At 41.0% G+C, this 20,946-nt stretch overlaps 2 protein-coding genes across 3 annotated transcripts; both read left to right on the top strand.

Annotated features, from left to right (window-relative positions):
• Positions 1-157: 157 nt before the first annotated feature.
• On the top strand, positions 158-20,852 carry actn2b (actinin, alpha 2b). Of its 2 annotated transcripts, XM_053875636.1 has the most exons (21): positions 158-440; positions 6,526-6,640; positions 6,704-6,823; positions 6,904-6,990; positions 7,307-7,394; positions 7,637-7,715; positions 9,385-9,466; positions 9,605-9,690; positions 11,261-11,353; positions 11,509-11,739; positions 11,810-11,957; positions 12,350-12,500; positions 15,768-15,876; positions 16,504-16,644; positions 17,215-17,397; positions 17,481-17,615; positions 17,830-18,009; positions 18,834-18,980; positions 19,390-19,455; positions 19,533-19,691; positions 19,886-20,852. In XM_053875636.1, exons 1-21 carry the CDS (start codon positions 300-302, stop codon positions 20,042-20,044), a joined length of 2,700 nt encoding a protein of 899 aa, XP_053731611.1. In that variant the 5' UTR covers positions 158-299; the 3' UTR covers positions 20,045-20,852. The 2 variants fall into 2 exon arrangements, with proteins under 2 accessions (XP_053731611.1, XP_053731612.1); XM_053875637.1 differs by lacking the exons at positions 158-440; positions 6,526-6,640; positions 6,704-6,823; positions 6,904-6,990; positions 7,637-7,715 and having other exon boundaries at positions 7,313-7,394.
• Positions 12,512-14,266, top strand: LOC128765161 (uncharacterized). The gene is made up of 3 exons (XM_053875638.1): positions 12,512-12,999; positions 13,392-13,447; positions 13,524-14,266. Exons 1-3 carry the CDS (start codon positions 12,902-12,904, stop codon positions 14,198-14,200), a joined length of 831 nt encoding a protein of 276 aa, XP_053731613.1. The 5' UTR covers positions 12,512-12,901; the 3' UTR covers positions 14,201-14,266.
• Positions 20,853-20,946: the final 94 nt, after the last annotated feature.

Below are 20,946 nucleotides of genomic sequence, written 5' to 3'. Positions count from 1 at the left end.
GTATGAATAACAATCTGTAATAGATAAAACTAAATAAAATGATGTACTTAAAAGATAAATGACTGTAAGGGTTGAAGAGTAGATTTGGTGGGTGGGAGATGTTTGCGTCATGTGACTGACCGGTACTAATGACAGGGTCCCCGGTGCTGGACGTCTGTTGTCCGGTCGGGAGGACGTGGGTGCGAGTGAATACACAGGCAGCGGCTCAAAGGCAGCGGTCAGGGAAGTTTCTATAACTCACTTGAGGGACAACTAGTGGTCCGGTTTCGCGGCAAGGTTTGAACGTTAACGGCACCAAGATGACCACGACGATGATCATGAGCCAGATGGAGACCACGGTCCGCTACGATAACGGCTATGAGGACGAGTACATGTTGCAGGAGGATGAATGGGACCGGGACATGCTGCTGGACCCTGCCTGGGAGCAACAGCAGAGGAAAGTGAGTCAAGAGTGTGTCTCCAACGGTGGAGGTGAAGCAAACATCTGAGTCCGTTTGCTAGCTGACCTCAACTCGAGCGAAGATGATGAGAAGATGAGACCAAGTTCATACTTCCTCTGTATCATAAACATTTATTAGCTACCATATTATAATAATATAAGCTGCAATAGTAATAATAATGACGTTTCTAGATTAAAAATGGGCTTGTTTAATAAACTGAAATCGGTGACTACGCTAACTTCCGGTTAACAAAGTCACAAATAAGGCCAATGCTAACATTTTCGTTCTTTGACTTGATTTTGTAAACAATTACTATCGAGAATCACAAACCGCAAACGAATCTAAAAAATGTCTTAGCTAGAATATATTCATAATGTTTGATATTTTCTAGATAACATATTAGAAAAGCATCTTGTTACTGGTGCCAGAGGAAAGTTATTTAAGCAACAACTCTATTTAAAATAAAGTACATTGTAAATCAGTGAATTGAATGCTCCTCCTCTTTGTGGAAGTTTCTTATGTTTTAATAAGATGAATGGCCAAAGAATGATTGATTGACCTTTGTTTGACCCTGGTCTAATGTTTTTTTTTTGTCCTGAATTGTTCCAAAATCCAGATATCTTTGATAGGCTGAAATATCTGTGACTCTTGGCCCTCCATATCCCAGCTAACAATAGCCCGGCCCCTCAGACCGCTGCCTCTCCACTGATACGCCTGGAATGCTCCCTGTCAACAGATGCTTCTAACACATGATGACACTCTTGGGATTAGAATGAACGCTCCATCTAATTTTAAACCTGTGGACCAAAAGGCATTATAGTAGGGTTAATCCACTGTCCTTGGTGCGGAATTCTTTTGTTTATAGAAACCATGCAGAAATATTGTACCAACAACGGTCGCCTTAAAATAGCCTCGGCGTCCCACTCTGTCAGTTGATTTTAAGGCTTTAAACTCTAGGCCTTTGCACAACTGGAGGCCGTCAGTTCCAGACCTATAACCTCCAGTGGTCCCCTCAGGGATGACAAAACTGGATATTTTGAGCACATAAGTTAGCAACTATAACAATTCGGGTCATTCATCATAACCTTTGCATCAGCGATAATAAAATATGTACTTATTTAAAAAGAAATCTGCTGCGCTGAATGAAAGCGCTGGGTGAAATCGCGTGATTTTTTTCTCCATAAAATATTTTACTAGCAATTTTTTCTGATTGTTATTGTTTCTTTTATTTTGTCACTGCATCCCAAAATCAGTTCCGAACAATTTCTTCCTTCTGAACAAATTTGTCACTCATATTGGTGGTGGCCATGTTGTCACCGTCTGCATGTGCTGGAACAGAGTAGGAGGAGGAAAATATATGGATGCTCTGGCCAGTAAAGACTAAAGTCTGTAAGCGAGAGAGGTGGAAACTTGAATTTAATTTTTTTAACTGTCTGCAACGAAAGACTCGAATCAATTAATGAAATCCTCATATCACCTTTGGCCTACTGAACAATTGTATTGAAAAAAAATATTGATTTTAGTCAGCGAGATTAAACCCAAGTCAACTGGGAACAGTGTATTCCCAACATCATAAATAACTATTAACAGGCACATTTTTGCAGCATGCTAGTCCAAGTACACATCACTAGATTTTCACTGTTCTCTTTTGTGTGTTTCCTGAGTGCAGGCCACTGTGTTCACATAAATCTAGTATATATTCATTTTTATTAATTCTGTCCTAGTCTATTTGTTGCGTAAACAACACACTGACTGCTTGCTTAGTACAATCTTTGAACTTGTCATGACTGTTGCCTAGCAGTTGCTGTAAGTAGACACCTTTTTTGTGATTGATAATAGGCCTGCAACGGCTTTAACTTTGTATATGACACCATGCATACATGTCTGACTGTAGTGTTGAATAGTAAATTTAGAAAAAAAAAAAAAATTGCTGTGAACACTTGAATAGTGTTGAATTAAATGTGAAAAGGTATGTTTTTCAAATGTTGCTCATTTTAATCTTCAAAGTGTCTGTCTATGCTTTTGACCTTTGAGGTCGCGATCGCCCTGGAGCCTCAGCCATTTCTCCTCTTACTGCTTATCATGCTGACTGCTCATATGGAAAAGAAAGCGATGACATCACGGCTATTCAAATGACAAACCTGTCGGCCACTAATTTATATGTCAGTCAGAGTCGACTATGTTGATCCGTCGTTGCAGCCCAATTTGGTATATGCAACTGTTGGGCAAAGAAATCAATGTAACATTCACAATAATGATAATGACAGTTCTTAGTTTTGATGATGATCTGTTGCTGTTTTTTCATTTAATGTTCAGAGCAAGTGGGTAGCTGTGTCGTCCAGCGGTGACTCGGTGTGATCTCAGGAAGGGACCGAATGGTTGCTCGCTCAAGAGAAGCGCAGGCCACTTTAATGAAAACTTGTATTGGAAAGACTTCAGGAGTTTCAAATGCAGTAAAACTTTGGAATGCATGGGTTAAATATTTAATCTAATCTTGTTGGTAAGAGTCCTGGAGGAGAGATTTTATGGCTGGAGAATGAAGAAGGCTGCTGGGATTGTGTGTGTGGTGCGACTAACAGCACGCTAGGCAAACGCTGATACATTTTGGCTTTTCACCTCTCAAATATCTGATAGATCTGACAGGTTTGCATTGCATATTTACATTTAACCTCACCGACTCTGCTGACATTGCCTTTTGCCTGCAGTCCCTCTATCATGTTCAGTGAACTGAAATGTTGAATTCCCATCTTGAATTTGATTCATTTGCAGAAGTCAATGTGAATTCCAAATCTAAACAGCAGCTGCTGTGCTGCTGTTGTTCACTGGTTATAAATGTCATTGTGCATTTTTTTTATATCAAGTGTCCGGCTTAGAAAGGTTTAGCATGTAAGCCTGATGACTGTCTTTTTTTATTCATGCAAATGGCAAATGAAATAGATCTCCTGAAAGTATTGTAGTTATTTAAGCTAAATTGCAACTGAATATAGATTCTTGTTTTGTTTTACATATCCATTTTTCCTTTGGACCAAGACAGGCCTGGATGGCACCAGCCAGTTAACTTTCGGGTTTTGTCCAAGCTGATGTGATTCATAAATATTTTTAGCGGTGATCGTCACTGGTCAGTGTCGCTGCTGCGGGAGGGCGGGGGGCCTGGAAAGTGGGCAGTGGGCTTCCGCGACTGCTGTGAGTCAAATTTGGAGGGCCAGCAGGCCATGTTTTTATAATAAGGAGGACAGCAGTTGAAAGTCAGACCCACCCCAGGGACCCTCTCAGAGTAGATTGTGGTGGCTCTGATGCTAAGACCCATATAGAACGCATCAAAGTCAAGTAATGTGACACTCGCACAAAGCAAAACTGCATTTTAGAGCTTTTATTGTTGCTAAAGGGTTAGGGTTTATAGGGTTTTGCACTTGGTGAAGTAGCTGAAACTGCTATTCATATGTGAACGCAGTAGCCAAAGTGGGATCCTTTTGTCAAAGGCCATGGTTCTCAGCTGTATAATAAATCACTTTTCTGTCACAAATTTCTGTCCTATGGCCATCGACAGTGCATGGAATGAAATTTACCATTTTATCAGCCAGATGAGTCACTTGTTTTCTGAAAAGCTCAAAGACAAGCAAAAAAAAAACTGAAAATGTCTGAGTGTAGGTTTCCAACTTGCTGGAGTGTCTTGCCTAATGAATTCCAGTATGAGTGCAGCAGCAACTCCTGGTTAGTGTGGGTTTACTGAGTTTAATTGATGAAAGATTTCCACTGTTACCTCTGATATTTGCTCTTTTTGTTTGTCATAAAACATTCAAATGATTTTCTTATAGTTTCACGGTGTATATTCTAGATTTATGCATTATTTTTTTTCCAATTATCTTATTATTATTATTATTTTATTCAGATCATTACATGTACTTGTATCTATTTCTTGCACAGTTTTAGCTTCCTATTTTAAAACTTTATTTTTTTCACATTGAAATATCTCATCAAAGTGTAAAACCCTCTTCATAAAATGTTTATACTCCTATATACTCATTGCTCTTCTCACCTTGGAATACCGACCCTGGTCACACTTGAACAATTCCACCCCTCTGGATGTTTTGCTCTGACTCTTCCTGAAAGGTTTATGAGGTTAGGTACGGGTTATTGAGGTGAGCGGTTGATGACTCTGCTTTTCTAGTTTCCTGACTCTTTGGACAGGGGTACATATTTGCTGTTATTAGCTGCATATCTGGCAGTTATTTATCATTCTAAAGTAATTATTGGCATCTAACTCAGCATAACTCTATTTAATCCAGGATGATACTTTAGAGTTCTAGTAATATCCTAGTGATCTGATGTCTGTTAATCTAGTTGTATCAGCAACACAAGTGGAATAAATTTAAGAAAAGTTGACGTGTTTTTGTTTAGCGCTACAGTTGGACTTATTACCGTATTATAAGGTAATTATGAATGAAGGTGTTTAATAACTTGGAATAATAATAAGTGACAAGAATGAGTTTCTGATATACAAGATGCTCGAGCAGCTTTTCATGTTTCTAAAAGTAAAATGTAGGAAGTATTTCTGGAAGAAAAGCTACTTCATGGAATCAATGGCCGGCGTTCTAGAATATCCCTGAAGCATCATAAATGCTTCTGCAGACATGCCTGTCTGTCTCCACACCTAAGCACAGTGATGAATGTGACCTGTGAGAACAGCCGGCACCTCTGGAGATAAAGCTATCTCTCTGCAGCGGCACCCAATCTCATATTAAGTGACAGAAAATGACGTGAAGGGAAACAGTCGCTCTGGATCCGGATGACATTTTCACCCAAGTTGACATGGTGGGACGTTTTCTCTTCCCCCCCTCCAGCTCTCTTATCATGAAACAGAACAGAGCGATCTAAATTTAACACCTTATATCAGTCGGAATGCGCTCTGCGGTCAGCGTTGGGCTTTCGGCGGTACGGTGAGCCCCTGTGAACTCTGGTCCTGGCTAATGAAGTGACTGTATAAAAATAGGAGGAGAAAGACAATGACCCTGTCTTAACTTGATTTATTGTATTTCAGTGCATCATAAGGAGGACATGGAACATATTTGCTCTGTTGCTATGTGACTAATAAAAGAGTAAAACGGTGCATTCACTTTCAAGTTCCCATTTTGTATTTTAGCCCAAATATAACAATGAACAAGTCCATTCACGGAGTGCAACATATGTGATGTTACTTTTTTTTTAATCCAAGTTCTCTGAAACAGTTTCCCCCATCGTGAAAATACACCTCAAAACCCTCTGAGCTAAAGCGATCCCCAGAGCATTCATTGGCGCCTGTGTGTACGGCAGTGGTGCCAAAACTCAATAGACCGAGAGGTGAAGGACATTCTGGACTCCGGAACTCACACTGTGATAGAAAACCATACTCACACTGAATTATATTGATGATACACATGCAGTGTCAGACGTCTTCTTTTAACTCTGATTTCACCAAGATTTCCTTGACCAACTCCAAATAAAATGCTAAGTTTATCCCCAAATCGACATTGTACTTTTGTCATCTTTTTTGGGGCCTTGCATTCCTACAGAAAGTGTTTTCAGTGGCAAGCAGGACAGAGCATGAATATTGAGTGCACAAAACCATGACATTGTCTCTGCTAAAAGGAATTAGATGGCATTATTCACGTAACAACTTAGTTAACTTAGTTTTATCTAAATGAGTAGATGTCTGGTTTAGCATTTGAAATATCAATCTGATCATAAGTCGCCCGCACTGATATGCACAGTAGATGGCAGTAATGTCCTGGAAGGAAAAAAATAAGTTGAGCTTGTGCTGCAGCTCTTGATCAGCAAAAGTCTCAGAAGATGGTAAATGAATCACTTGAAAATTATCATGCAGTTAACAGATAAATGCTGATGACCTTGTAACATCCTTGGAAGTGGTAATAATGAATTATATTTTGAGACAATGGTGAATGAGGAGGCCTCCCTCTGCATAGCAATTGTGTTTTGTCCCTCCTCAACCATGGACATTATTTCATCTCATTCAAAGGTTGATTTTAATTTGTCTCGCCTTCTTTTCAAGGTTTTAGTCTATATCGTCTGATTGTTCCCTTCTTGTTAGACCTTCACAGCCTGGTGCAACTCCCACCTCAGGAAAGCCGGTACCCAAATAGAGAACATCGAGGAGGACTTCAGGAACGGCCTGAAGCTGATGTTGCTTCTGGAGGTCATCTCAGGTCTGAAGAGCGCATGAATACATTTTACAAGACTTCATGACATTTGAAATGTTTGCGCAACAGGTGAGAGGTTACCGAAGCCTGACAGAGGGAAGATGCGGTTTCACAAGATCGCAAATGTCAACAAAGCGTTGGACTTCATCACCAGCAAAGGAGTGAAACTGGTCTCCATTGGTGCTGAAGGTAGCTGGACGTCACCATACGTACATGTCCGTATGTGCTTAAGTCGCAGGCCTGACTGAAATAGAGTCTCATATATTCAGAGATCGTAGACGGGAACGTTAAGATGACACTGGGAATGATCTGGACCATCATCCTCCGTTTTGCCATTCAGGACATTTCTGTTGAAGGTCAGCAAGTTGATCACTTCAAATCATTTTTTTTCGTATGTTGGTATTATTTTTAGTTAATTCTAAAACTGAATGTTTGAGATGACTGAATATTTTGTCAGTGTGGTATTTGAACAGAGGGCTATTTTCTTAATCTCTAAAGTACAGTACTTGTGATCATACCTGACTTAACAAAATAAAGATATGTGCATTCAATTTCAGTACTTTTTTCAAAACTCTTTTAACTTTACTATATAAAACTACAAAATATAGTCTGAGATTCACTTACAGATTGAACTTCACAAGTGACGTTGACAAATACTTTTTGGAAATTTAGAAACGTCTGCCAAAGAAGGTCTCCTCTTATGGTGTCAGAGAAAGACCGCCCCCTATAGAAACGTCAACGTGCAGAACTTCCATGTCAGGTATGTGTTTGCCTCTTGTGGTGTCTTATTTTCTAGTTTCTTCAAAGCAAATGTTACAACTAGCAGATTGACTGCGATATTTCATCGCTCAGTACTGTGCATAAAGACCCAAAAGCATTTTTAAGACCCAATAGAGTCAAATTAATTGGGTGCCTAGTGATGAGATCGGCTGTATTATTGTTTCACTTTCCTATATCTGGTTCGCCCCTGAACTGACATGTTGGTTCTCCCTGTCGGTGAAGCTGGAAGGACGGCCTGGCCTTCTGCGCCCTGATTCATAGACACAGACCCGACCTGCTCGACTACTCTAAGCTCAACAAGGTGTTGTGTGACTTCACTTGTAACCAGGATGCTGTGTGTCAGCCCCAAATCACTAACAGACTGACTGTCACATATCTTACCTGTGGACTGACGAAAAGGCGCTTGAAACAGTCACACCGTTTCTTATTTTTCCGGCTGTTTGGAAACTCTGGGTCGCCTCAAATTATTATCTGATCCTTAAGTAAAATATTGGTCATAATTCATCTGCATGATGAGATTCTTTAGCGATGATATCGGGTGCAAAACTGCAAAATGGATGACATCCATATATTGTGATTTATTCAAACGTATGTTGTTTGTCTCCACAGACGTTGTGGAATCTGTTGCCAAACAAATCCATAATTTATGATCTGTTGACTGTAGAGGACAAAACATGTTTGGACAGGTGGGGGCCTCAGTGAGCCGTGCAGCTCAGACCCCAGCAGGAATGTACAGCTGACACTTTCAGACAGGCACAAAGAAACGTTCCAGTTTTATTTACCTTTCCTTAAAACAAGTGTTGAACCACTCACTTCTGGTGTTTGGTAAAGTCTATGGTCTTAATTGCATAGACAAGTCAGTAAATCCCATCATGTGTACTATGTGGCGAATAAGTTGAATATTATATGCTGTTAATGCCTTTTACATTCTGTGGTTAAAAAAAATACGAATATGATGGCATAGGTAGCATCTTTATTGATCATATTTTTGTTAATCAACACAAAACCATGAAACAAAAGAAGCGTTGTAGAGAGATTTTCTGATAAAAAATGACGCAGAAGCAAGAGAATGATTCCGTTGATAACACTTAATAAGCAAGTCCCAACTATCAAATATTCCCGCACCACTTTGTTTTATATTGTCCGTGACATAAGCATTCACACCTCCGATCACACACTCAACATTTTCAGATTGGCTTAATGTGCCAGGCAGCTGTTGAGAGCGGCTCCAGGTGAGCGTGTTTGCTAAGCCGACCCTGGTCAGGGAGGGAGGGACGACGGCACACGCTCGCACCACTATGCTCCGTGGCATCCTTCTTTCTACCTAACCCACCATTCCGTCATCGTTCTACCACTTCATCCATCTGTCTGTGTATCCTGCTGTGAAGTCTTTGAGCAGCTGGCTCTGCCCAATACGTTTTTGGAAGGGTGATGCAAAGCAGCAGACAATGGGAGGAGAACTGCAGCATGATCCCAGTTACCCCGGTGCACTCTCACTCACGGCTCCATTAGCAGTCACTCCCAGCTGTTACCAGTCCATCATAGGACTTTCATTCTCCTCTCAGATATTTGGGCTAGCTGTTTATTAGTTAGTTAACATGCATTTAAAATTTAGCAGCATTTCAAAGATAGAAGTATTTTAAAGATGAACTCTGTACTCTCATATGACAACAATTTGAAAGTGAATTTGGGTAATATTCACTTCTTATGAAGAAATAAGAGGCTCCACTGTAAAGAATTTTAAGCTTACATTTTTTACTATGTGAGGAGAAATGAAAAAAGTTATATCTGTAGAAACACTCGCATTGTCCGTTTTCCGTTAAATTAAATGTCTGAATTATTCTCATGGATTTAATAAGCAGGATGATCTGGGGCTATAATGTGTCCAACGTGGGACCAAGGTCAGGGTGGTGGCATTTTAAGACTCACATTGCTGTCTAGTGAGGTAGACTTGTTATTTCTTTATTTAGGATGATCCTCTGGGGAACCTGAACCTGGCTTTTGACATCGCAGAGAAACACCTGGACATTCCCAAAATGCTGGACGCAGAAGGTAATGTTTACTTCTTTTGTCTGTTGTGTGTATAGATGCATACAAACCTGAAAGTCCCTTGATAGCGTGTTACTAATACCAAATCCTGAGTTAATTAAATTAAATTGAAACGTTCTGATTCTCTGTCTTCGGTGCCAGATATCATTAACACCCCCAAACCAGATGAGAGGGCGATTATGACCTACGTGTCCTGCTTTTACCACGCGTTTGCCGGAGCAGAGCAGGTACAGCGGTCTGATGTTTGATTTTCAATTTATTAACATGTATTACTGTCAAACTGCAAACAAAGTGCTACGTGTTTGGGAGCCACTTTATTTTGCTGTATCATGCATCTGTAGCTCCTTGGAAATCACTGTTAATGAAGGCTTGAACGTTATGTTCTACAATATTAGCTCTCAAAAATGTTTTGACTGTAGAAGCTAAATTTACATCAGTTTTGAATAACAGTCACTGTAAATCACCTTTGCTTCTAATATCCGTCACTGTTCAACCAAAATCATAGTAACAGCATTTCTCATGAGATATATTTTGGACGTTTTTCTGAAAAGAAGTTGAACGTCTTCTTCTTCTTCTCTCACTTATCCGGGTCCGGGTCACGGAGGCAGAACTCTGAGCAGGGATGCCCAGACTTCTCTGTCACCACAGATTTCCTCCAGCTTTTCTAGGGGGAACCCTGAGGTGTTCCCGACAGACATAGTCCCTCCAACTGTCCTGGGTCTTCCTGGTGGGGCATGCCTCTCTTGCCACCTCTCTAGGGAGGCAACCGGGAAGTATCTGAAACAGATGACTGAGCCACCTCAGCTTACTCCTCTCGATGTGGAGCAGCAGCGCCTCTTATCTGAGCTCCTCATCCTATCTCTGAGGGAGCATCCTGCCACCATGCGGAGGAAACTCATTTCAAACGCTTGTATCCGGGACCTTGTTCTTTCAGTCATGACCCAGAGTTCATGACCATGGGAAGTTTAATGGGATTTTTTTTTACAGATATAAGTTTAAAGTGAATCAAAAATCTGGGGATCACACTCATTTTTAAAAAGAAATCAGACGCTCCAATGTTTGCAATTTTAAGTTTAATATTTGTTATAGAAATGTTGAGGAGAAAATGAAATAAGTAGAGTAATAGAGAAAAGGCAACTATGTTTTAGACAAACGGTCATATTTTCTCCATGATTTTTTTTTCAATTTATTTATTATGAGATGCAAAATTTAAATGTATTTTTCATACAATACCTCAACATTTTTACAATATAAAGAAGAGTCCCTTTACCTTGACCCTTTACTTTAGCTAGCATTTATGTTGTAGTTATTCTAGTAATAATTAGCCTCATCTTTTTTTGTTTGATTTATGGCAACCTTTGAAAGACGCTTTGATACCCGTTACATACTTTTCACAGACGGCTCATTGCCATAGTTTATTAACGCAGTCCACTTTTCATTTTGTTTAATCGCCCAGTAGAGAAGACCATCGTTTCTATGAAATTTCATTCAAAAGTAAGTGAACATTTGACTTAGAAAGTCATTTAATAATTGCATTTTGTCTTTGGCTTTAAATTACATTGGCAATATCGAACTATTCAGATTAATCCATTGTAGGGTGCGTTGTTGAAATTCAATTTTAAATGTATATTCCTCACTAAATGGACGACTTGCATCTACAGATATACCAAAGTTGCCATTTTGTTTCTCATCGAAATGTCAACATGAAAAAAAATACATTTGTCAACAATCTAAACAAACAAAAGAATGACATTTAATATGTTTGTATTTTCTCTGAATATTCATTCCTACCTTCAGGCAGAGACGGCTGCCAACAGAATCTGTAAAGTGCTGGGTGTGAACCAAGAAAATGAGAAACTGATGGAGGAGTACGAGCGACTGGCAAGTGAGGTAAAGCAGATACATTAAAAGATTTGTCGTGTTATTGCTTCGATTATCAACAACCTGGAGGATGGAAAACATACTTTCCTCCAGGCTTTTCTGAGTTATCAAGTAGCTCACAGGTGTCTTTCGGAAAATTACCATTTCTCCTTCGCGGCCCCCAGTTGTTGGAGTGGATCCGCCGCACAACACCCTGGCTGGAAAACAGAACCCCAGAGAAGACAATGGCAGAGATGCAGAGGAAGCTGGAGGACTTCCGGGACTACAGGCGCCAGCACAAGCCCCCGAAGGTGCAAGAAAAGTGCCAGCTAGAAATTAACTTCAACACCCTGCAGACCAAGTTGAGGATCAGCAATCGTCCTGCTTTCATGCCCTCTGAGGGGAAGATGGTGTCTGTAAGTTGTGTAGCCGGGGTTTTCGGTTGCCACCTGAATAGCAAGTTACTTCTTTTTCTATTGTGTACAGGACATTGCGAGTGCGTGGCAGGGCCTGGAGCAGGCAGAGAAGGGATACGAGGAGTGGCTTCTTACAGAGATTCGCAGGCTGGAGAGGCTGGATCACTTGGCTGAGAAGTTCCGCCAAAAAGCAACGAATCATGAAAACTGGGCGAGCGGTCCGTTTTTCTTTTCACTTTGGTTTAATCTGTAGAGCGGTTCGTTCACTGCAGCCTGTCTGGCATCTCCATTGCATATATAGAAAGATGCGCCTGGTGTTTTGATAGTATTCCAGATGTAGACTTCTGTATTGAACGGAGCTGAAGTTATTTCAATCTCTTGTCTAGAAGCTTCCTTTCTTCGTGGTTTCAATAAGTTTCCTGTTCATGCTGGACAACCACTGTTTTATTCTTGTCACGAAATAATCTCTTGATACCACATGAAACAACAATTTTTGGGTCTATTAATTATAAATTGATGCAACATCTTTTGAGTGACGCAACTGCAGTTAAGAACAAAAAGTAATTTCAGGCATGAGTCATAAACAGGGTCTTGTTTTCCTTCACGACAGGTAAGGAGTTCCTGCTCACCCAGAGGGACTACGAATCAGCCACCCTGACAGAAATAAGAGCGTTGCTTCGGAAACACGAGGCCTTTGAGAGTGACTTAGCTGCCCACCAGGACAGAGTGGAGCAGATTGCAGCCATCGCACAGGAACTCAAGTAAGTGTGTATCTACTGTAACAGACACAGGAATTTTTTTATTGCGCCCTCTGGCACGGAAAGCCCTTGTTTTGCTCCGGTCCTGTGATTAATCTGTTCTTCTCATGATTCATTATGATTATTTCGTCAGCCATAATATTGGCTGTAACTGATGTGTCCTCCCGCCCAAACAGTCCCCACCACTCCTCTGAGAGAACTCACTGATGTGTCACTTGTATTGCACAGTCAAGAAATCCAGCACAAGAGATGTATGAAACAGATAGAGAAGCAAACAATAACATTTATGAAGAGAAACAGCAACGAGAAATGTATATTCAAACACAGGGGTGGAGACTGTTGATCACGCCGTTGTGACACTGCCAATCATCAACTAATGCCCAACACCTGTCCAATGTTCTGGCATGGTTGTGGGCTTGATCACAAGACCTTCTGTCATATTCGAGTCTGCGTCTCTTGGAGGATTTTTTTCCACCAACAATTCTAAAATGGGCTTCTTAAGGTAGGTTATTCATTCTTCTCCTTGCACTGCTTTTTATTAGTCTCTGATGTGTTAAAGTTAAAGGAGGAAAGCACAAGCAAACAATAGTAGTAAAGATATATATATATACTCCCTCCTCCCAGTCCAGATTTCTATTGTGTTTTTATCTGCAAATGACCTTCAAAATGGTCCAACTGAGGCAGTTATCTCTGTGATAAAGATTATTCTTGCACCTGGTTTCCACAGATAGCTGCTTCTAAATATCTTCAGAGGTCTTTCTTACAATGAAGTCTGTAATAGTTGAGACGAGCTGTAAACAAATAACTTTTGAGTATTGTCGTACTGTCGAGACCCTAATGAAGGCTCAGGAGCTGGATCTATTAATGTTTTAAATCCAGTGCTCTTGCTTTTAGTGCTGTGCTGCTGGTGTCTTTGTTAAGCTGGAACGCCCAATGTTTTCCTCTTCAAGGTAAAACTAACATCTCCTTGGTGATTAATGCATCAATGGTTTAATGTGAAAGATGTTTTTTTTTTTTTGCTTCTAGAAAGCTCTCATGGGAACGGCGTGTCCAACGGCAAATCTCATCAGCAACTTCACTACGGTAGCTCTCATACTGGCCCCTTTCAATACTCAAGTGTTCCGATCAAGGAGACAGAGCAGTACTTGAGCTCTGAAGCCCACTACAGTCCAACTCAAATGTCCTCCACTGGAGGTGCTTGGTTTTCTCCTGATGACTCCACCTCTACATTGAGCTCACCTCCCAAATATGATGCTGGAATTCTGCCTCCAGTCTACCTGCCAGGGGAGATCCTACACTACAAAGAGGTGTCTGATCACGGTAATGCAGACAGAGAAACGGAGGAGCACATCACGGTGCCACCTCCCTATGAACAGCAGCGATATCAGGCTGGTGATTTGATCCATTATCTGTCCATCAGTGAAGATGGAAGCCATGAGATGGAAACTGAAGATGTCCCACGTCTTCCTTACGCACTGCTTCAGCCAGTTAGGGCATCACATAATAGCCTCCGGAATGAGAACCTGGACTCCCCAGTGCTGGATGCCTACTCCTTTTATCGGACAGGCCAGGTTCCTCCTGGAATATTGTCCAAGTTTCACTCTATGTATGAGACCGGTGGAGATGACTGGGATGAAGTTCATTATGAAAGACCCAGCTCTCCATACGATCCTCAGAAGTACTTCAATTGGCTCTGGCGGTGATGGGGTTTGTCGATTTTTTCTTCAGAAATTGTCAATAAAATGTTTGGCAACAAAACTGCTTCACGTTTTGTTTTTTTTTCTTAAATGAGGAAACCTTTAAAATAAATTTCGACTCGAACTAGCAGGCTGCAGAATATCATCCTGTCTGAGACGCCAATCCAGAGGGTGGAGCAAAGCAATTTGTTTTTGAGATTTGATGGGGTTTTTTTTCTAGAATTGCTAACACCTCAAGATTTATTTAAAAGTCGGATTAATTATTGTGATAAACAGACCCTGGTGGCCAGGGTAATGAGCAAAGATTAGAGACGTGCCCATCTGCTGTAGTTTAAGCTTTAATAATGTGTGTTGGATATAGCTCTGCATAACCAGGCAAGCACAACCAGGCGAGCCTGCATGCTCTGTTGTGGCCATGGCAACTTGCCTGTTAGAGAATCTGTGCTTCTTGGCGTATTCAAGGAAACTAGTCAATTGTTTTGAAAAAAATCCTGAAAAAAATGTGAGTTATTTAAACATTGCTCATACCATTAAGGAAATCATATGTTCAAAAATTCTGTCAGCAATTATTAGTTCAACTTAAGTTGATGTTTTTTGCAACAATTTGCCTGTTTTTTAGTACTTGATTTTTTAATTTTTTTTTTTTTCGTCACATTGTTACATTCCATTGAGCTGCTATATAAACTTAAAAGTCAAAACAAATTATGATAAAATTCTGTTTCATTCTGTCAGGAACTGGAAAAAGTGTTTCATGAATCATTTACTGGCTGACATTAGGTTTTTAAATTTGGAGTTTTGTATGTTATGTATGTCAGAAACTCAAATTCCAAATGGTTTAATTGTATTTAATTTCTTACGCAAAATTGTATGACACTGGCTTGACATTTTGCCATTTCCATTTATTGCTCAGAACCCTAAGGGATAATGTGTGAATTTATTCCAAAATTATGAAACAGTCAGTCTGGAGAGGCAGATTTGCTTCCCTAGATAACCCAATCATGAACTGGGGCCAGTGCTTTCTCTTAAGCTTATATGCAGTTGCACCTCTTATATGCAGTTCAGCCAGCACTACATTCTGAGGACAATGGCTGGATAGCTGTCTGCTGGAGTGGCCACTTTGCATGAAAGGATTAGGACAGTGAAGCGGCAAACAACAAATCCTCCAGCTCACAGCCGACTTTCTGTCATAAAAACCTTTCTTCAGTTTGTCTCGATTTCTCACGTCCGCTCTCTTGTACTTAGGTACTCCTTAATGGAACCTCAGCAAATAACTACTGCAAGAAAATCAATGCTTAAACACAAGACGCTTTTGGGGTTGGTTTAAATGGGTGGAATTTTAAGTGACAAAAGATTTAAAGATGCTGTTTCTACCTAACTCATTTATATTCAGCATCACGGGTTCTATTTAGATTCCTTCGCAGATCCTTCTCTATAGAAGGAAACAGAAATTGACCTCTTGCTTTCTCGATGACCAGATGATGGATGGATGTTTTACTCCTTGTTTTCCTCTTGTTTAGAAGTCGAGAATCAGTGTGCGACAGGAGTGGTATCTTTTTTTTTTTCCTCCCTCTAGTGAGCTGGACTACCACGACGTGGCTGCTGTGAACAAACGCTGCCAGAGCATCTGTGACCTGTGGGACAGACTGGGAACACTGACTCAGAAGAGAAGGGAAGCACTTGAGGTGAGTCCGAATCTACACGACTGTTCTATAAATATGACGTAGAAGGAATTCCGTGGTGTATTAGTCGATTGAAGCTCAGCCAAAAAAGCCCTCACTGTCATCTGCTTAATTGAAGGAGAGGCTGAATTGAAACTCATTTGTTGCCAGTATTGTATACAAGCAAGATATAACACTTCAGTACGAGGTCAATGATGATGATGCTGGTGTCTAACTCCAGTAGTGAAATTTATATTCTTATTTATATATGCATTTCAGTTGACTGAATCGTGGATGGAAATAAAAATAAATAGAATGAGATTTGTCCTGTCCAGGAAGTGACTGGCTGGAGGCCCACAAACCACTTCCTCTGATCCATGCGCACCATTCCAGGATCGCAAATGTGTGATGGCATAGGATTTAATGCTGAATGACAGGGACAAATGTTTGCTGCCTCTCCATGGATCCCCCTGGCCGAGCCCTCACTTTTGATGGAAAGCCAACGTCGGGGGTTAGCAAGTCTAACTCCACGTCATCGCTATTGTGACAACTCTGGAGATGTCTGCGTTGTATCTTACATTGAACTATTCATCCTTTGGTTGACTGTTTTGCTGATTTATAGGTGTCATATGTCATTTTATTTATTTCCAGCGAACAGATAAGCTTTTGGAAACTATCGACCAGCTGTTCCTGGAGTTTGCCAAGCGGTCTGCTCCTTTCAACAACTGGATGGAAGGCGCCATGGAGGACCTGCAGGACATGTTCATGGTGCACACAATCGAAGAAGTCCAGGTGGGGTTTTAGTGCTGCAAATATGTGAGACATTTCTTTGCATTCAAATGTCACACCAAGGTGTTACCGTCCACCTGTTTTCGCAAGGTTATTTGACTTCCTCAGTAGCTTATTCGAGGTTGTTTCCTCACTTTAATTACACGAGTCACAGAGAAATGGGCCTTATTCTTGCAGATTCATTTGGACCCTCTGGAAGGGTCTCTGACTCTGAGAATTGTTAACTGGGAATGACTTCACAGTCGGGTTCAGCATGTTCCAGTTATCAATTAATTAATTTTGTCAAGATACTGTAATATATATGTAGAAAAGAAATCAGGTTTACTAGAAAATGTCAGAGGATTTTTACTTTTTTATTTCAGCGCAGTTTGTTAACCTTTTGTGAGGTTTGCTGTGCGCCATCCTGTGAGTCAGGTTTTATGTGCTATTCCTCTTGTAGTTGAACATGCTATGTACTGCCTCCCAGTGGCTGCATTTGTGGAAGCACTGAGGTTTGTGAACTGCACTTGATTCGGAGGAACTCAAGTCATTACCCCACAAAAATGCAATGTCTTTTTGACAATTTCCTTCCAGAGTCTAATCGCAGCTCATGAGCAGTTTAAAGCCACGCTCCCTGAAGCAGACGCGGAAAGACAGGCCATCGTGGGGATCCACAACGAAGTCCTGAAAATATCCCAGAGCTACGGACTGAAGGCGACCATCGTAAACCCTTACAGCACGCTCACTATCGAGGAGCTGCTCAACAAATGGGACAAGGTAGCTTTATTAGCCCCTTCGGTTTGACTTTGTGCTGAATGGTAATGAATGGTAATTTGTCTGCGTCTGTGTGGAATCCTCAGGTGAAGAAGTTGGTTCCTCAGAGGGATAGCGCCCTCCAGGAGGAGATGGCTCGGCAGCATGCCCATGAACGGCTGAGACGGCAGTTTGCTGCGCAGGCTAATCTAATTGGACCCTGGATCCAGACCAGAATGGAGGTTAGACTTATAGGTCTCATAAGTGAATTGACATTTATCTGAGATCTAATCCAATGAAAGGCGGATAGCTTTCTGAAATTAAAAATATGTAAAGTAAGGACACGATTGGAGACGGATGTGTAAGCTACAAGTAGCTTTCATTAGCAGGTGGTAGGAGATTGTTAAAATCCATCCAAAAATGTGTCTAATTCGTCCATGTATTTTTGTCTGACAGGAAATCGGACGTTGCTCATTAGAGATAGGAGGAACCCTGGAGGACCAGATGACCCAGCTGAAGCAGTTTGAACATGTCATTGTCGCCTACAAGCCCAACATCGACAAGCTGGAGGGAGATCACCAGCTCATCCAGGAGTCGCTGGTGTTCGACAACAAGCACACAAACTACACCATGGAGGTGCAGCACATGCAATGTGTCATCGACTTGCACCTGGACGATCGTGTGTTTGCCCTTGTGTTTTGACCTTGCAATGGAACCTTTAGGCTTCCCTGGATCCCATGGGGACCTGCAAGGTTGCTCATTAATATTGATCCCGTAAACCCTGAGGAGTTTAGTGGTCAACCTGTAAATAGTGGAGCATTGAAACAGTGACTCCTAAAGCGATCCTCTACTTTATGTAATTGCTATTGTTATTATCTGTCACACGCCAGTGTCGCCATTTTCCACTGACAATGTGACAGTGCTGACCTCATCAGTCGCTCTGCGTTGGCAGGACATATGAGACAAGTGATGCGTCTGTTGCCTCAGTCGAACCTCGGCATCAAAGACGTCAGCAGAACTCTGTAAACAGTGTCGTCAAGGGTGAACACTTAGGCATATATACATTTAAATATTCCATTTATACCACCAGTGGTGGGACCATAATCTGAAGGTTCTTCTGTTCCTTTGTGTTTCCAGAGTTCTGATTTTTTATTATTATCATTTTCATTATTATTATTATTATTATTAGGTTTGATTAATTAACTATACTTTTATATTCATCTATTTTCCAGGCTGTGAAAGGCTCCTCCAACATCAGAAAACTGGTTTCATTTAAATGGCTAGTGCCTGTCACATTTATTATTTATCATTGCTTGTCATCATCATCTTCTTAACAAATTCCTGCTTGTTGAGGTTGTGAAACAACATTAAAAAGAACATTTAGAAGTCTTCCCGAGTTCCGACCTTTGACCTCCCTGAAGTTTCTTCTGTCTCACTCACCTCCCTCTTACCCTTCACAGCACATCCGCGTTGGCTGGGAGCTCCTCCTAACAACCATCGCCAGAACCATCAATGAGATCGAGACCCAGATCTTGACCCGTGACGCCAAAGGAATCAGCCAACAACAGATGAATGAATTCAGATCCTCTTTCAACCACTTTGACCGGGTATGTAGCCTCTTACTGTCCATATCAGTGATGGATAAGGGGCACTTAAATATCTGGGTTTTGCAGACCAGAGATTTATTCTTGAATGTGTGCGCTGTAGCAGTCCACTGTTCACTGATACCACCAGTGACTGGTGTTCAATGCTGTACATTGCATCAGTGTAAATGACCTTTATATATGTAATATTTTAAATATATATTTTCAAAACCTGAGTGGTAATTGATAAAAGAAACTGGTGATACTGTATTGCGACAGAAGCAAAGATATTTGTGGGAGGTTTAGAAGTTCAGTTATTGAACTCCATCAACGCTCTGTTGAATAGTACTTATTTATATATAAGTCAGAAGCATGAACAAGAAATACATGAAGAAAAGTTTTGCGTTGAAAATGTTTTTTTCTCTTCCTGCAGAAGAAGAATGGAGCGATGGAGACTGATGACTTCAGAGCCTGCCTCATCTCCATGGGCTATGACTTGGTATGAAGGCTACTTAACAACAAGCTGATGCCCAGGTTGCTAATTCTCCCTGTCCTGTCCATTCACTTCCTGCTTAGGGAGAAGTCGAATTTGCCCGAATAATGATGCTGGTCGACCCCAACGCCACCGGCATCGTCTCCTTCCAGTCTTTCATCGACTTTATGACCAGAGAGACTGCAGATACCGACACTGCCGAGCAGGTTGTGGCGTCTTTCCGGATCCTGGCAGCTGACAAGGTCTGTTTGTCACCGTGGCGTGGGGAGGGATATTCTTAGCTGACACTAATCTATTCTATTCCAGTCATTATTTCCAAGTGTTTGCCATTCTGGCTTGATTTACGACCGGTAACGCGGCCTCAAAATGGAAAGGGCATATTAGCATTCGTCTGCCGGGGGAACATGTCTGAAGAGTGTTTTCTCCCCCCTGACAGCCGTACATCCTGGTGGAGGAGCTGCGGAGAGAACTTCCTCCCGAGCAGGCTGAGTATTGTATCACGAGGATGCCGGCTTACAAGACCCTCGGAGCACCACCGGGGGCGCTAGACTACACGGCCTTCTCCACCGCCCTCTATGGAGAAAGCGACCTCTAACACTAACAAGAGTTTGAATGTACTCACCGTCATGGCGTGACTCATGAAACTTTATTGAAAGGAAGATCAAATATGTGTTTGTGACCATGTGAGTATTGACTACCCTCAATCACGAATGATTCGTGTTTGTGAACTCCTGCGTTTCATCAGAGAGATTTCTATCCTACACCGTATTTTCTGCCATGATTAGCCACTCATCTCATTCACTATTAAAGATCAGAAAATGTTCAAGCTGATGATGCTCTGCTTAGTTGGATTTCTTCCAAACATTTTTGGACTTAAAAAGATCTTGAAAGTTGCTTTCTTTATTTGTAGTCTTATACAGAACTACAAAGCAGAGTTTGACTGTGTCGTATGGTGTTAGTGTCATGGATAGTCTCACCTACAGGCTGTTTTCCTTCCTCAGTTGGAATTACTGTGGTGTGATTCTGGACAGAGTCTTGTCCACAGTGAAGCTCCTAAGCAAACAATGTACATTTCACCTCTGATATTAACTGGAAAGACATTTAAATATTAAATACAAGATTGACCCATTTTGGGATTAAAAATGAAATGTAAAACTCAAATAAGAAATTTAAAAAATGTATAAAAAAGGTTTTATATTACATCAAGAACAGTTTTCAAGAACAGAAAATACGCCTATATATATGAAATATTCATTCAGTGCAGCTTCAATTTACTCTCAACCAATGTAACTGAATTTTCCTCATTTAATCCCAATTCATATATTTATTTTGTCAACAGTGGTCATTCGTGGAAACATTGCATCAGTACAATAAAATTTTACTTCCCACGAGTCCCACGAGTTATCACTTTTTTCTGATCACACCTGGATCTCTTGTCTCTCATTATTACCAATACATGAAATTTGTGAAGTGTCTTGCATTGTACTAGACAAAATA

Source organism: Synchiropus splendidus, chromosome 9 (assembly GCF_027744825.2).
Source record: "Synchiropus splendidus isolate RoL2022-P1 chromosome 9, RoL_Sspl_1.0, whole genome shotgun sequence".
In the NCBI taxonomy this organism is placed as follows: domain Eukaryota; kingdom Metazoa; phylum Chordata; class Actinopteri; order Syngnathiformes; family Callionymidae; genus Synchiropus; species Synchiropus splendidus.
Note: the sequence above shows the minus strand (reverse complement) of the source record. Positions and strands in the feature narration are given on the sequence as shown.

Coding starts and splice junctions, on each gene's coding strand:
- actn2b (XM_053875636.1), top strand. CDS start 300: ATGACCACGACGATGATCATGAGCCAGATGGAGACCACGGTCCGCTAC. Junction 11,354..11,508: donor ACGAGCGACTGGCAAGTGAG/GTAAAGCAGATA, acceptor CGCGGCCCCCAG/TTGTTGGAGTGGATCCGCCG. Junction 11,958..12,349: donor TCATGAAAACTGGGCGAGCG/GTCCGTTTTTCT, acceptor CCTTCACGACAG/GTAAGGAGTTCCTGCTCACC.
- LOC128765161 (XM_053875638.1), top strand. CDS start 12,902: ATGGTTGTGGGCTTGATCACAAGACCTTCTGTCATATTCGAGTCTGCG. Junction 13,000..13,391: donor TCTAAAATGGGCTTCTTAAG/GTAGGTTATTCA, acceptor TCTTGCTTTTAG/TGCTGTGCTGCTGGTGTCTT. Junction 13,448..13,523: donor CCAATGTTTTCCTCTTCAAG/GTAAAACTAACA, acceptor TTTTGCTTCTAG/AAAGCTCTCATGGGAACGGC.